This window comes from Lepidochelys kempii, chromosome 10 (assembly GCF_965140285.1).
Source record: "Lepidochelys kempii isolate rLepKem1 chromosome 10, rLepKem1.hap1, whole genome shotgun sequence".
NCBI lineage: Eukaryota > Metazoa > Chordata > Testudines > Cheloniidae > Lepidochelys > Lepidochelys kempii.
This window is the reverse complement of record NC_136389.1, coordinates 38,765,901-38,781,981: the sequence shown is the minus strand read 5'-3', so window position 1 is coordinate 38,781,981 and position 16,081 is coordinate 38,765,901. Positions and strand designations below refer to the sequence as shown.

The 16,081-nt window shown below is 45.2% G+C and overlaps 1 protein-coding gene across 32 annotated transcripts in view; it reads right to left on the bottom strand.

Moving 5' to 3' along the window:
• Positions 1–711: 711 nt before the first annotated feature.
• Positions 712–16,081, bottom strand: part of MAPK8IP3 (mitogen-activated protein kinase 8 interacting protein 3) — a 155,169-nt gene continuing 139,799 nt past the window's right edge. For 29 of the 32 annotated variants that reach the window (XM_073362979.2, XM_073362987.2, XM_073362974.2 and 26 more), the window contains 6 exons: positions 15,306–15,477; positions 15,057–15,170; positions 12,704–12,742; positions 4,917–5,096; positions 4,438–4,581; positions 712–3,802 (listed from right to left, as the gene is read on the bottom strand). In XM_073362979.2, the coding sequence (XP_073219080.1) occupies positions 3,681–3,802; positions 4,438–4,581; positions 4,917–5,096; positions 12,704–12,742; positions 15,057–15,170; positions 15,306–15,477 (771 nt within the window). In that variant the 3' untranslated portion in view covers positions 712–3,680. The remainder of the gene's footprint in view (positions 3,803–4,437; positions 4,582–4,916; positions 5,097–12,703; positions 12,743–15,056; positions 15,171–15,305; positions 15,478–16,081) is intronic. The other 3 variants (XM_073362986.2, XM_073363005.2, XM_073363004.2) reach the window with 1 other exon arrangement.

Here is a 16,081-nt window from a genome sequence, read left to right as displayed (position 1 = left end):
AGCCACCATTTGTAAAGACACAAGTTATTTAGCAGGCTAATTACAAGGGAGCATTTGATGCCATTAATTTTAATGGCTGATACTGTATAGTTGGCAAATCATGTATTCATAGCCTTGTTCACAGGACTTTTATCTAGTTTCCTATTTTATTGCCTTTTTCTCCATTAGGGCACCCAAGTCCCTCAGATTTCAGGATGGAGCTATTAACTTAGACAAATAAGTGTCTTTTCAAACAATTGAACAAGCAAGCACGATGCACCCAGCTTCATGGAGGAGTGCCTGCATAGACAGTTGATTTTTGCCAAGACTCTTCCCATATGGGAAGAGAATTCCATTAACATGTAATCCATTTAAAGTTAACATTTGTTAAGTGTCAGGCCCCTCTGTCACTGTGTCTCCTCACGACAACGTTTGTGGTTTGAATCACTCTATGTGCTGACACTTGCACCATAACAGCTGCGTGTTCCACACCTTTGGCACAGCACTTATGAAATTGCAAGGAAGCTACTGCTGCAGAGCACCAGCTCTGAAGTTGTGGGGATTGCAAAACTAGCATCCTGCAATCTGACTCATTGAATGACGTGTAGTATAATGTTAAAGTTTGAGAATTTGAGATACTGCCTGAGCAACTATTACAATAATCAACCCATTGTCACAGACTGATCAGAAATCCCAGTATCTGTACACGCAATGAATACACGTTTCCATTGCTGATGTTAACACATTTATTACATACAGAACAGATATGGTTCACTTGTTTGATAGCATAAGGGACAAAGCATGGGAAAGTATTCATACAGCAGTCTCTTTACAGAATGCCATCTTCAGACCAAACAGCGGAGTTTACAGGCCTTAAGACACTTTTTAAAATCCTTTTATAACATACAAGGTACTTTACATACATCACAGTGGAGATATGATAGGGAAGTGTATTTAAGCCAATCAGCTTTCACCTTGCTGCTCTGTAGTCACCGAATGAGGATGATAGGAACATGACAGCAGTGGCTCTTCACTTAGCTGTCACTGGCCCCTTTTTGAAAGTGTGCTTCTCTTGAAAGAAAATCTGCTTCAAACTGCAAATGAACCTGCTGAGATAAGGAGGTCTGGAACCTATTTTCTTAAGTAGCCATGAAATTTCAGTGGGAGACAGAGGACCAAGTACTGTCACTTTGATAAAACAAATATAGAACATAAACTGTAACAGGTAAAAATCTCACACCATGTTTCATAATTATCACATGGCATATTTCATTAAACTAAATAATTGGGGTCAATTACATTTTTTTAAAAATCAGCTCAAATACTGAAATTTAATTTACACTAATTAACAAAAGTTGTGAATTATTTGCTGTCTAAAGCCCTAAGTGACTTATCTTACCAGAAAGCAATTCTGGAATATGCCACAGCAGAATGAAAGCCTGACTCATTCAGAAATGTCACACGGTCTCTGGAATCCCTTTACAGAGGTACACAGCTGGAGGACTTGATTCAAATCCTCTCCTGACCTCTGTCTTCAGAGAGTAGTACGAGTGCCTATGTAATGTAACACTGATCGTAGCCAATGCAATGCACCGCCAAGGCTCTGTCTCCCCCTAAATAGGCTGTTGGGGCCTCTGTTCTCTAGATACGTGCTGTTGCCTTTCCAGCACTCTGATGTGTGGCTAATATTTATCTCTCAGCTGCGCATGCACAATCCAAACCCCGAAAGCAATGGCAGCATTGCTACTGCTAAAGAGAAAGTAGGGATTTGTCTTCACTGCCCTGCATTTTGGACTATGGGGGTATCAATAGCAGTGCACTAACTCCCCTGTGTGGATGCTGCAGTCGTGAAGTAAAAGTTCACATTAACAAATAGTCCTCAAATAGGATTACATTAATGCAACTAGGAACCCTTTAGTTCATACCAGCAGCATCCACATAGGGGAGTTGACACTAGCTAGGGATTCAGAAGACCAGCTCTGCCACAGACTTTCTGTGTGACCTTGAGCAAGTCAGTCTTTCTGTTCTTCAGATCCCTACCTGCAAAACCCTTCCCTCCCTCACAGGGTTGATGTGAGGGATAAATCCATTACATATTGTGAGGCACTCAGATATTACAGTAACGAGGGAGATAAGTTCTGCAGATAGACATGGGTACACTAGGTCATCTGGGATCCTAGAGTACAAAGACACTGACTGAGCCAGAAAACCAGCAAGTGAGGCAGTGCACATGTGCTCAAGGATTTAAAAGGCCAGAACAGTGAGGAGCCAGGAGGCAAACTGTGGCATCAGGTCTTTTAACCAATGGGTCAGAAGCAGGAGTGAGGTAAAAAAACTTGAGATATGTGCATAGGATGGAGCTAAGGTCCCCTTTCCAGCTTTTTATAGACTGATTTAACTGCAGGAGAACAACCATGAAACACAAATCCCGCCGTAGTGATGTGCTAACCCCAAAGCGCCCTCCTATCTGAGTGCCATGGCTTAGGATACACACACCTGAACTTGCATTCTCACTGGGTTGCTGTTACGTATTGGGAGAAAGTGAGACAAAATCAACATCCTGCCTTTTCTTTTCCCCAACACTCTTCTGTTTTGAGAGGAGAGCATTTCTCCCTGCAGAAAATCAGCACCAGGATGGGAATGCATCTTCATGAGTCAATAAAACCTTGCTGGGTTAACACAGAAGCCATGTCACCGGCTACTCTTTAAAACCAACTATCACTAAATAACAGCTTGTCTCTTGAAATTTTTAAGGCTTGTAAAAATAATGAAACAAAGCATTTTTTACCTCCCCTTCCAAAAATACCACATAGACAAAATAGTGCTGGCTCTTCCTTCTGCTAATCAACCAGATCCCAGCAAACTTTCATGGCAGCAGTGTCCAAGCACTCTCTGGCCTGACACCAAACACCCTTTTTTGCCTCTGACTCTACCAAGCAAACAGTCCTCCCTGATTTCACGCTCACTCAGCACTACTTAATGTTACCAACTGGCCAAAAAATAATAGCAGAGTAGGGAGGGCTTTCTGTTTTTAGCATGTGTTCCACACTCTACCCCTTTTCATGAGACCGTTGGCCCGCTATTGCCAAATAGCTGAAGTGCTTCCTGAAACCTCTGTTCTCTCTTCTCTGTAGACTTCTGGTTTAACCTGGTGCTGCCTGCTCTCAGATCCTGGGATAAGATTCAGTGCTTGGGGACAATCTATGCAGAGGGGATGGGATGAGAATTCCACCTGGTGAACTGGATAAAGATTTTCTTTGGGCTGTTGTGATTCATTAGCCTCGTTTCATTGGAGGACATGAGGGTGATGCACGGCTTCTCATGCAGGTGGCAGTGAGGCAACCTTCCTGACAACCTGGGCTAAACCTTCCAAGACAGGCTTCTGTCTCATACTTCTTGGAGAGAGTTATTTGCACAATTCCCAACTCCGGGCTTCACTCTGAAGATTCTCTGTCTTTTTTCCCCCCTTGTAGACACCAGCTTCAGAAGGAGAACAGTAATCCAACCACTCAAAGCACACGGGCCCAAAATGAAAGCTACAAGTTCAGAGGTTAGAATGGGGGTCACCATCCGATGCAGGAGCTGTTGCAGTTGTCTGGGGTTCAGTTTCCAGCAGTAGGTGTAATGCAGGTGTTCTGTATGTACATCTTGGCATTCAGACGGGAGGAGGGAGAGATATGTTGTCAGGAAAAGAGAGAATCTCATTCAGGGATGTATGAGACTTGCCAGACGATAATATGGCTCCTCTCAGCCTTGGAAAGCACTGGCTTCACTTGGGCAGTATCTTCAGCATTCTCCTCTGTCTCATCATCTTCTCCATCCCCTGCAGAGAGAATACAAACAGTAAAGATGAGCGGGAAGGGAGATCCAAAGCATTATTGCCCCTCACAAAAGGCTCATGTTACTTAGAAAAAATCAAGGGCACCATTAACTGAGCTCTTCTTTCACTGCCCGAGGACAGGTGTAATGATGGGACACTTGTACACAGAAAGACTGGTTAGGAGGGGAAAAAACAGATCTTCATAAAGAGACAAAAACATGGCCCTCCAATATCTCTGATTTCATGTACTGACCAGTCCCCCCACTCTCCTGGAGGAGCCCATCCTTACAACAACAGGTATGCTCCAAAACACAACAGTTCAAAGGCTGCAGCACTTGGGCTGTTAGTAGAAAATGCTGTAGTATTTTTCTGATGACTGTCTATGGGGATTGATCTGGGGACAGGGGTAGAGACAGCCAGTTGGGACAGATGGGGTCAAGCCAACCACATGCCCTGGAAAAGTGTGGGTAACAGTAGAGGAAAATGCCCAAGTGCTTCCTCTAAAGCAGGAGACATGACAAGTGGAAATCATCTTCTGAACTCACTACGTAACAACACAGTTTCATCTCTAATCCCATTGGTCCATGTATTACCCACAACCATTCCCACCTCACCCCTTCCCAAAAGTAGGAGCTCACCAATCCGGAAATCGATGTACCCTTCTCCTCCACTCAGCACCAGGACATTTTTCAGTTTCTGCCCCTCAGTCTCAGTGGCTGCTGTGCTGGGGTTCTCAGAAGGACTGTCTAACACACTCCCATTCAGGGTTGCGAGAACGTTACCTGAAAGAGCAAGGGTCTCCTGTCAGCACCTCTGCCACACTCCCAGAATGCTCAGCTAAAGGGCACAAATTTAGGTGATTGCCCTGCCAATCCAGTCCCTGCTGCTGCAAAACTGGATTTTATTCCAACTCAGACACAAAAACCAAAGGACCTTAAAAGGGATAACTGATCCCTACAGAGCTACAAAAGGTGCAGTGTCATCCACAGCATTCTATAGTGGGCAGCTCAGCCTCCCCTGGAGGGGCAAAGCCCACAGATGTCTTAGGGGATAAGATGGCCAAATAGAAGAATGTAAATGCAAGAATCCTCATGAGGAAGTGCCTTGGTCACCTTACCAGGAACAGAGACAAAGAACTTGACTGCATCACGGTGGCCATGGAAACAGAGCTGTGCCTGAGCCATGGAGCAGTAGGGGATGAAACTGCTGGCAGATTTGTCACTGCTGTCATCACCGTACACGTGAATGATTCCGCCAGGGCGATTTCCCTCTCCTGATGTTGGGGAGGTCTTATTGGCTGAAGACAGGGAGGAGAAAAACCCCAAGTAGTAGCTTTGTTCCCATTTATGGACCATCAGTCAGAGTGAGAAGTATGTAAGAAAAACACAAACCAAGAGTCACGTAGGAAAAGCTTTAAAGGTGCAGAGGCCCATTAAAGGTCCTCTTTAATGCCATCATTCGTGCATCATGGAGGAGACCCTACTAGATTATCTAGGCCCTCTCTCTCTACTGGCAAAGAGGCACAGTCATATCCACTGTTGCTAATAAACTGTGCTTCTTATAAAACGGGTAATAGGGAAATGCTCCTCTCTAGGGGTTGGTTGGAAGAGTAATCCCAGCCCTACACATGCTGGAGTAAGGATGTCCAGGGCATCTCAATAAAGGCCTTCTAGAGCCACAATATCCATTCTTCTGAACTCAGGCTGGCTGAGTCAGTGTCTGCAGAGTCAGAGCATCAGCCTTCTGCCCCAGTGACCAGTCATGGTACGTAGATGGGCACAGTTTGCTGTCCTGATGAAAGGGTTAGGATTCTTGGCCTTCATGCACCTGGAAAGTAGTGGCTGTTTCTCAGGTTGGTGAAGTTGCTCAGTTTGAAAGTCAAGTCAAGGACTCATGCTAATCTGTCAGTGCTCAGGCTGGCAATACAGCCTCTGCAGCATTAGAGAAGGCACTCTCAATCCCAATAGCATTTGGGCTTGTCGAGTCAAATGGAGCAGAGTTCCTTTCCTAATACAAGCACAATTCTGCCACCAGCCTAAGACCTCATACCTTGAGTTCAACTATCTGGCCACTCAAGAACTCCTCAGAGATTCTGACCATCCTTGGCTCCCATGGACTTCAATGAGAGCTAAGGATCATAGAATCATAGAATATCAGGGTTGGAAGGGACCCCAGAAGGTCATCTAGTCCAACCCCTTGCTCAAAGCAGGACCAATTCCCAGTTAAATCATCCCAGCCAGGGCTTTGTCAAGCCTGACCTTAAAAACCTCTAAGGAAGGAGATTCTACCACCTCCCTAGGTAACGCATTCCAGTGTTTCACCACCCTCTTAGTGAAAAAGTTTTTCCTAATATCCAATCTAAACCTCCCCCACTGCAACTTGAGACCATTACTCCTCGTTCTGTCATCTGCTACCATTGAGAACAGTCTAGAGCCATCCTCTTTGGAACCCCCTTTCAGGTAGTTGAAAGCAGCTATCAAATCCCCCCTCATTCTTCTCTTCTGCAGGCTAAACAATCCCAGCTCCCTCAGCCTCTCCTCATAACTCATGTGTTCCAGTCCCCTAATCATTTTTGTTGTCCTTCGCTGGACTCTCTCCAATTTATCCTCATCCTTCTTGAAGTGTGGGGCCCAAAACTGGACACAGTACTCCAGATGAGGCCTCACCAATGTCGAATAGAGGGGAACGATCACGTCCCTCGATCTGCTCGCTATGCCCCTACTTATACAACTTATACAACTTATACAACTTATACAAGGATGCTCAACACCTTGGAGGATCAGGCTCTGAAGAAATGAACTCCTCCGTTCACCAGTGAAAACAGACTAGAACTCATTACTCAAGGAGGGAGACTCCTTCCCCCGCATGCACACCCAGGCCAGTAGAAATTTTAGAAATACAGGACCGGAAGGGACCTCGATATGTTATCTAGTCCAGTTCCCTGCACTGACACAGGACTAAGTATTATCTAGACCACCCCAATAGGCATTTGTCTAACCTGCTCTTTGTCTAACATCTCCAATGACAGAGACTCCACAACCTCCCTAGGCAAGTTATTCCAGTGCTTAACCACCCTGACAGTTAGTAAGTTTTTCCTAATGTCTAATCTAAATCTCCCTGTGATGTTATCTGATTCAAATATGACCGTGTAGATCATTGTTGCTACGACTGTTATATAATTGCAACAAATGTTATGCAAAGTGTGTCAAATAAGGTGTCAACAGAAAGGGTATGATTTGCTGAATATGATTATGCTGTGTATGCATGTATCATTTTTGTATCTGAAGTTATAAATATTAACGATGTATCTGTATTTCAAATGTTTGCTCATGTGGAAACTCCAACAAGGTGTTTAGCCAGCACCTTGTGAAGGACTATTTGAGTTAAATGGCTCATCAAGGGGGACTTAACTCACAATGGACAAGGGAGATGCCTATCTACACTTAATGGACTTTCCTGTGAACATTCTATCTGGAGTATAGGTAATGGCTTCTTCTGTGACTAAGCAAAGCATGCATGGACATGTGACTTGCCCATGTGACTCCAAAACACCATCTTGTTACCTTTAATTTTCCACAGTGAGAACAATAGGTTTCCCTTCAATTGGAAGAAGCTATAAAAGGCCCTGGAAACATCTCCATTTTGCCTCTTTCCTGTTCAAACCTCTGGACTATGAACTTAATGGGAGCATTCTAATTAAGGGACTGAGGACCTTCCAATGACTTGGAGGCAACCAGAGACTTAACAAGCCAGCAGTTTATTCCATCACTGCTACAAGCCTGATCCAAGAACTTTGCACTTATTGTATATACTTGATTCCTTTAACCAATTTTAACTCTCACCTTTTGTGACAAAGTGGGGTTTATTCATTTTATGTTGCATGTGAGTCTTACTGTCCTATACTAATACTGCACATGCCTCAGTTTCCCTGTGTACTGCACCAATGGTTAGGGGATGGGAATTGGGTGTGTGATTTTCGCTGAGGTCCTTGGGGCAGGTGAGGCTGCCCAGCTGTCTGCATGTAGGCCATGGCCAAACCAAGAGGGGGATGCGACGAGGTGACACCTTTTGCCCGGGAAGCAGGACAGACCAGGAGGAGGAGCAACGGGCATGTTGGGGCTCGGGTCACTGGAAGCTGGGCTGTCTGCTGTGGGGGACTGGAAGAGGGGGAGTCCAGGGCATCTGGCCCAGGATTCCCGCAAGATGGACTTGGCTGAAAGTCACTGATTTCTGTGATAACAAGTTCTGTTCTACGCTGTGTTCCTGTCGACTAATAAACCTTCTGTTTTCGCTGGCTGAGAGTCACATCTGACTGCAGAGTTGGAATGCAGGGCCCTCTGGCTTCCCCAGGAGCCCCACATGGGCGGACTCACTGTGGAAAGCGCACGGTGTGGAAAGGGATGCTGAATGCTCTGAGGTCAGACCCAGAAAAGATGAAGCTGTGTAAGCTTCTTGCCCTGGTGACAGTGTGCTCAGAGAGAGGAGGCGGCTTCCCCAGAGTCCTGACTGGCCTCAGAGTAGTTCCAGAGCATCGCCCAGTGACTCCGTGACACCTTTCTTTCTTTTTATAAATAAACCTTTAGATTTTAGTTACTAAAGGATTGGCAACAGCGTGATTATTGGGTAAGATCTCTGTTGTATGTTCACCTGGGTACGTGGCTGGTCCTTTGGGATCAGAAGAACCCTTTTGTTTGATTAAATTGCTTTTAAATAACCACTCATCATTAAGTCTAGTGTTTTTGGTGGTGCTATAAGGATTGGCATGCCTAAGGAGACTGCTTTTCTGACTTCTTGTTAGCCAGTGTGATGAAACAGAAGTTTACGTTTGTTGCTGGTTTGGTGTATCCTATGGGAGAATAACTACCAGTTTTGGGGTGTGTCTGCCATATTTCTCAGCAGTTTGTCCTGAATTTGATATTCTCAGTTGTGACCCCCGGAGGCAAAGTTACACACCCTCGCTGCAATTTGAGCCCATTTCTTCTTGTCCTGTTGTCAGTGGTTAAAGAGAACAATCTATCAACCTTCTCTCTGTAACAACGTTTTCTGTGCTTGAAGACTGTTCTCATGCCCCACCAATCTTCTCTTCTCCAAACTAAACAAACCAAGTTTTTTCAATCTTTCCTCACAGGTCATGTTTTCTAAACCTTTAATCAATTTTGTTGCTCTCCTTTGGACTTTCTCCAATTTGTTCACATCTTTCCTGAAATGTGGTGCCCAGAACTGGACACAATACTCCAGCTGAGGCCTTATCAGTGCCGAGTAGAGCAGAAGACTGACTTCTTGTGTCCTGCTAATACATCCCAGAATGATGTTTGCTTTTTTTGTGTTACACTGTTGACTCATATTTCATTTGTGATCCACTTTGACCCCCAGATCCCTTTCTGCAGTTCTCCTTCCTAGACAGTCATTTACCATTTTATATGTGGAATACTTTGCATCTGTCCTTACTGAATTTCATTCTGTTTATTTCAGACCATTTTTCCAGTTTGTCAAAATCATTTTCATTTCTAATCTTGTACTTGCAACCACTCCCAGCTTGGTATCGTCCACAAACCTTGTAAGTGTACTCTCTATGCCATTATGCAAATCATTTATGAAGATATTGAATAGAACTGGACCAGGACAGATCCCTGCGGGACACCACTCAATATGCCCTTCCAGCTTGACTGTGAACCATTGATAACTACTCTCAATGTACAGAGTACCATTTTCCAACCAGTTGTGCACCCACCTTATAGCAGTTCATCTAGGCTATATTTCCCTATGAGACAGGTCATGTGAGACAATGTCAAAAGATTTATTCAAGTCAAGATATATCACATCTACTGCTTGCCCCATCCACAAGACTTTAACCCTATTAAAGAAGGTTATCAGGTTGGTTTGACATGATGTGTTCTTGACAAATCCATGTTGCCTCTTACTTATCGCCTTATCACCTTCTAGGTGCTTACAAATTGATCGTTTGATTATTTGCTCCATTATCTTTCTGGGTACAAAAGTAAAGCTGACTGGTCTATAATTCTCTGGGTTGTCCTTAGTCCTCTTTTTATAGACAGGTACTATATTTGCACTTTTCTAGTCCTCTGGGATCTGTCCAGTCCTCCATGAGTTCTCAAAGATAATTGCTAATGGATCAGAGATCTCTTCAGACAGTCCTTTAAGTATTCTAGGAAGTATTTCATCAGCCCCTGCTGACTTGAAGATTTCTAAGTTGTCCAAGTAATTATTAACTTGTTATTTCCCTATTGTAGCCTCAGATCTTAGCCCATTTACACTATGTTCACTATGTTAGTTGTCCAATCACTGCTAACTTTTTTGGTGAAAGCAGAAACAAAAAAAGGCATTTAACACTTCAGCCATTGCTGCATTTTCTGTTATTGTCTTTTCCTCCTCATTGAGTAATGGACCTACCCTGTTCTTGGTCTTCCTCTTCCCTCTAATGTATTTGTAAAGTGTTTTCTTGTTACCCTTTATGACCCTAGCTAGTTTAATCTTAAGAGGAGAAAAGGAGTACTTGTGGCACCTTAGAGACTAACCAATTTATTTGAGCATGAGCTTTCGTGAGCTACAGCTCACTTCATCGGATGCATACCGTGGAAACTGCAGCAGACTTTATATACACACAGAGATCATAAAACAATACCTCCTCCCACCCCACTGTCCTGCTAGTAATAGCTTATCTAAAGTGATCATCAAGTTGGGCCATTTCCAGCACAAATCCAGGTTTTCTCACCCTCCACCCCCCCACACACAAACTCATTCTCCTGCTGGTTTGTGTATGTGTGTGTCCCCGGGAAAAAAAAAGGGTGGGGTGGGGTGAGAAAGCCTGGATTTGTGCTGGACATGGCCCACCTTGATTATCATGCACATAGTAGGGAGAATGGTCACTTTGGATGAGCTATTACCAGCAGGATAGTGAGTTTGTGTGTGTGTGTTTTTGGGAGGGGGGTGAGGGGGTGAGAAAACCTGGATTTGTGCAGGAAATGGCCCATCTTGATTATCATGCACATTGTGAAGAGAGTTGTCACTTTGGATGGACTATTACCAGCAGGAGAGTGAGTTTGTGTGTAGGGGGGGTGGAGGGTGAGAAAACCTGGATTTGTGCTGGAAATGGCCCAACTTGATGATCACTTTACATAAGCTATTACCAGCAGGACAGTGGGGTGGGAGGAGGTATTGTTTTATGATCTCTGTGTGTATATAAAGTCTGCTGCAGTTTCCACGGTATGCATCCGATGAAGTGAGCTGTAGCTCACGAAAGCTCATGCTCAAATAAATTGGTTAGTCTCTAAGGTGCCACAAGTACTTCTTTTCTTTTTGCGAATACAGACTAACACGGCTGTTACTCTGAAACCAATCTTAAGAGGGACATTGTAGTGAATCCAAAGCTTCCATTTGTGATCAGTCACTTGGAAGAACTAAAACATAATACTTAGTCCTACCATGAGTGCAGGGGACTGGACTAAATGACCCAAGGTCCCTTACTGTCCTACAATTCTATCATAAGGTGGTTGCTATTTCGATCCTGCTACCACAGGGACCTATTGTTTCAATAGAGTTATACATTTTGGGCTGAGTTCTATTTCAGTTATTAAATGATGCAGAAATAATTCTGAAATCAGAGGAGATGTACAGCTAGCAGGCTCAAATATATCTGGAGGGAAGAATAAATGCTGGTCAAAAAGAGAGACCATAACAGTAAGGGCTTTCTGCATCTTTGTGATTTGGTTTGCTATGAGCAGGTACAATTGGCTGGCATCTAAGTTCCCTCTAAGCTGTGCGGCCGCCTATTAAGCTCCATGCAGGGGCTCAGGGCCGCAGCGGGAGAGGAGCCCCATCCCACTGGCCCCAGCGCAGACCTGTCACGGCGGAAAGAGGCGCCCCTCCCCATCAGCCCCAGCGCAGAACTGCCGCTGCGGGGAGAGGTGCCCCTCCCCGATGACCCCACCATGGACCTGCCCTGAACCTGCCGAGGCCGGGGTAGAGGCACCCCTCCTCCAGCCCCAGCACGGAACTGAGCCCCTCCCTCGGCCTGGCCCAGGCCTGACGGATCTGCTGCAGCCGGGGAGAGGTGCCTCTACACCCAAGCTGCTGCAGCAAGAGAGCTTGGGGGAGGGAGGGGGAGGAGTCCTTATTCTGCACATGGGCATAAAAAATTAGAGGGAACACTGGCTGGCATCATTTAATTGTTACATAGGACCAGTCATATCAGGCAATTAATCCTTCTAGCCCAATATTCTGTCTCTAGCAGTGGCCAGTATCTAATGCTTCAAAGGGAAGCGTGATCCTGGGTAATTGTGCTATGCTTCTGGGAGAAAAAGATTCCTTTCTGACCCCTGCAGATGGTCATCTTAAGCCTTGAACCATCAACTTTTGATTTTTTCAAGATCACTGGCTTAACTTGCATACATTCAAATGATTTTTAATGCTTTTAAAAGTCCTGCTCAATTATTTCTGGCTATGAGGTCCCACAGTGGCAAAGCCCATAATTGTTTTGGAAAATGAAGGTGCTCAGAGAAAATCTTGCAAGACTGAGTGGACAGTCTATCCTTGTCTGCCTGGGAACATCTGGCTAAGCAGATCCCTACTGCTAGGGTTACAAAGTGAACAGTTTGGTTAATCTGAGCCACTCAAACAATGAAACTAATTGGAGAGATTAAAGTACTCAATTTCACAATAAAACAAATGGGATGGCTGCCAAGAAGGGTTCAAATGTTCTCAGCCCCGGGAGAATGAGGCTATTTATATTATCTCTGGTCTCTTCTCAGTGATTGCAACTTAAAATGAGAGAGGTGAACAGATAAATGGATGAACGAAGAGGTGAGAAAATGACTGGAAAGGTCGATGGGTAGACAAGGAATGACATCTGAAATCTAGAAGGAAGGTAGGTGGTGTTGGACTTACCCCGGAGCCCAAGGAGTTGGCCTCGGTGGAGGACTACGGCTAGGCACAGGCAAGAAGTGGAAAAACAGAGGGACATGGGAACAAACAGGCAGATGAGAAAAGAAGAAAAAGGCAATTATTGGGAGAAACTGCAGGAAGGAGAAACATAAACTTTTAAATCTACAGAAGGCACCAATGGATGCTATCAATTCAGAGTCGCTTTGTAAGAAAACACTGCTCTTGCTCTCCTCTTTCTTAACTAAAAAGAACACGCTGCAGCATCAGGGAGGGGAGAGAAAAAATCAGCTTCATAGTGAAATCTTACTGCATTTTCAAAAATCACATTTCTACACAAGTATCAGAGACTAGTGGAATTTGCTTACAATGTGAATTGACTTGAACTCACAGTTATGACAGCATCCCCAAGAAGGGACATGCCTTACGATACGGGCTCAGAACTGGGATTCTGAGGTTACAATCACAGACAGTTGGATTTAATGACTAATTCATTGATGACTAGTGTCAGTGCTATTGGTGTCAATAGCAGCAGGAGTGGACAATTCCAGTTCAGTAGGACTACAGTGGATTTGCTGCTCCTTCTATAAAACAAACAGACATTCTCTATCTAGCATTCCTTTATCTGCCAGCACCACGGGAAGAAGAGGGAGCCCTGCTATTCTGACTGCAAATTCTAGTACGTTCAAGTCCACTTAGGAGAAAACTTTCCACAATGGAAAGTGAGTTAGATGTGGATTGGCAGGCAAAGAGTAGCATTACTGAATGTTTAAACTAGTGCCCCTTCCTTCCCAGATCTAGAGTTTTGACTGTTAGCACTTGCTGGGTCTCCTCATTTTACTGGATAGAGTTGGCTTAAGATACTGATTTTTACTGAGTTTCTGATTAGATGTAATGAACTTTCTGCATCCTCAGCCTTGGGAGATGCTGCAGTGGGAGAAGTTCAGCTATCTACAGCATCATGAAATGTTTTCAGAATCAGTCAACAGTTGCCAGCCACTTTAAAATCATGCTCAACCACAGGCACCGGCTTCTGCTTGTGCCGGTGTGTGCTCGACCCGCCCCGGCCCCGCCCCAACTCCACCCCTGCCCTGCCCCCTCCTGCCCCCACTCCAACCCCTTCCCCAAAGTCCCCGCCCCAAATCCGTCCCCTCCCTGCCCCTATTCCAACCCCTTCCCTAAATCCCCGCCCCGGCCCCACCACTTCCCCGTCTCCTCCCCTGAGCGTGCCGTGTTCCCGCTTCTCCCTCCTCCCTCCCAGAGCTTATGCCGCGAAACAGCTGTTGGTGGCAACAAGCGCTGGGAGGAAAAGTGGAGACGCAGCACGCTCAGGGGAGGAGGCAGAAGTGAGATGAGCTGGGGGGCGGGGAGCTTGGCTGCTGGTGGGTGCAGAGCACCCACCAATTTTTCCCAGTGGGTACTCCAGCCCCTGAGCACCCATGGAGTCGGTGCCTATGTGCTCAACAGCAGCCTGTGTATAGATGGAGCCAACATCCCGCTCCACAGAGGAGGAAACAGCTTCAACTGGACTGCAAGGGCCAGGAACAAAATGTCTATTTGATCTTTACATGGGGCAAATTAACTTCTAGTGAATTCTTAATTCCATAACTAGAATGGTGTCTGACCAGATCCAGGGCTCCCCAGTCAGATTAGGAAAAATGAGGAACCTCAAACAACATCACTACATGTGAACATTGCAGATGACATTTCAGACTTTCCCTAATTCTATAGGGTTTGCCTATTTCTCTCAGTCCTTCCAAGCTGAATGGAGGTTACCTCATTAGAAAGATCAATCCACAAACCAAGCCACTCTAGAACACAGTATTATAATATCCTCCATATTATTCACCATGCCATTCTTTATCATTCCTGTCGCCCATCTCTGAACCCTCTCTAATTCTGTAATATCCATTTTGAGATGGGATGATCAGTAATGCACAAAATATTCTTGAGGAGGATGTCCCACAAATTTATATAATGGCGTTGTACATTTTTCTGCATTATTCTACAGCCTGTTCCTTATGCATTCTAACATCTTGTTCGCTTTTTTGACTGCAGCAGCACACTGAGATGAGGTCTTCACTGAGCTGTCTATAACAATGTCCTAGAATGCTCTAGACTGAGGCATGCATTTCTGTAACATGGTGCAAAACCAAACTAAGCTATCTTTATTGCCAGTCTCCCTCCTTTCTCCCTGAACACTGCTGTGACCAGAATTCCAGTTGTGGCACCAAAATGCACAGGATCAGGGTGGAGATACATTAGTCAGCCAGAGCCACTCCTTCCTAGCGCAATTAGCAAATAAAGGCGTTGCGAACATCAAGAAAACACAGAAGAATGTCTGATGCACATCACCTACTCTCAGTCAGTGGGATGGAGATGACGACACCATTCCCTGTCCCAACCCAGAGGCGGTTGCCAGCGATAAGCAGGGCTGTGATTCGCACGAACGAGAAGCCCAGCTTTCCAGTGCCTGCCAAGCATGAATGAGAATTGCAGGATCAGTGAAGACAGTATCACTTGGAGCAATGCTGCCTAACAAACACTGATGCTCCGTGCCCACAAGAATAACAAACAGGCCATTTCCTGACTGGCACTGCCTTCTCACCTAGCATCTTGCTGACATAAGGCTCTATGTCCACATCCTGGAGGTGCTGATGGGTGTGGGCATGATACAGCCTCAGTGTGGAGTCCAGGCGGATGGAAACCCACACCCCATCTCCGATCCATGCCAGCTGCCGGACCTGACTCTCCCGGCGTGGGTGGGCATCGAAGGATTTCTGAAAGGCCACATAGGGGGAGCAGCGTGAGTTCATACCTGGGCTGGGGGTACTTGTTGGCTTTCAAGACTCCTGGGGCAGAGGCATAAACTAAGGAGATAGCTCTGAAACCTCCACTACAGTATGCAGAAGCTCCTCAGATCAACTGTGTGATTGGCCAGCCTGTTCCTCTGGTTTCCTCTCCCTAGAGAGAATTGTTACAGTCTTAGATATTCTAATAGACTGCTTTGGAATTAGGACATTAATGAAATGGCTCATGCCAAAGAGTGAAATGAAATGAAACCATTTTGCCTTATTCAGGGTACTTTTCAAACAATGCAAAAGGAATCTCCCAGCACTTCTCAGTCAAGTTTTTAAAAGCACAAGGATGAGGATCTTGCTGGTGGTGAGTGAGGTGAATTTACTGGTTGTGGATTTACTGTTTGTATTCGTCCCCCTTTTATAGCAGTTGCATCCTACAGACATTGTTACTCCTGTTACATTATAACGAATCACAATTTCAACAAGATGGGTTTTAAACTAGCATCTTGCTCTTCAATAAGTGGAACCCCCACAGCTTGCTGCCCACACCGGCCCATTTTGCAGTTATATACTGCCTGCGGCC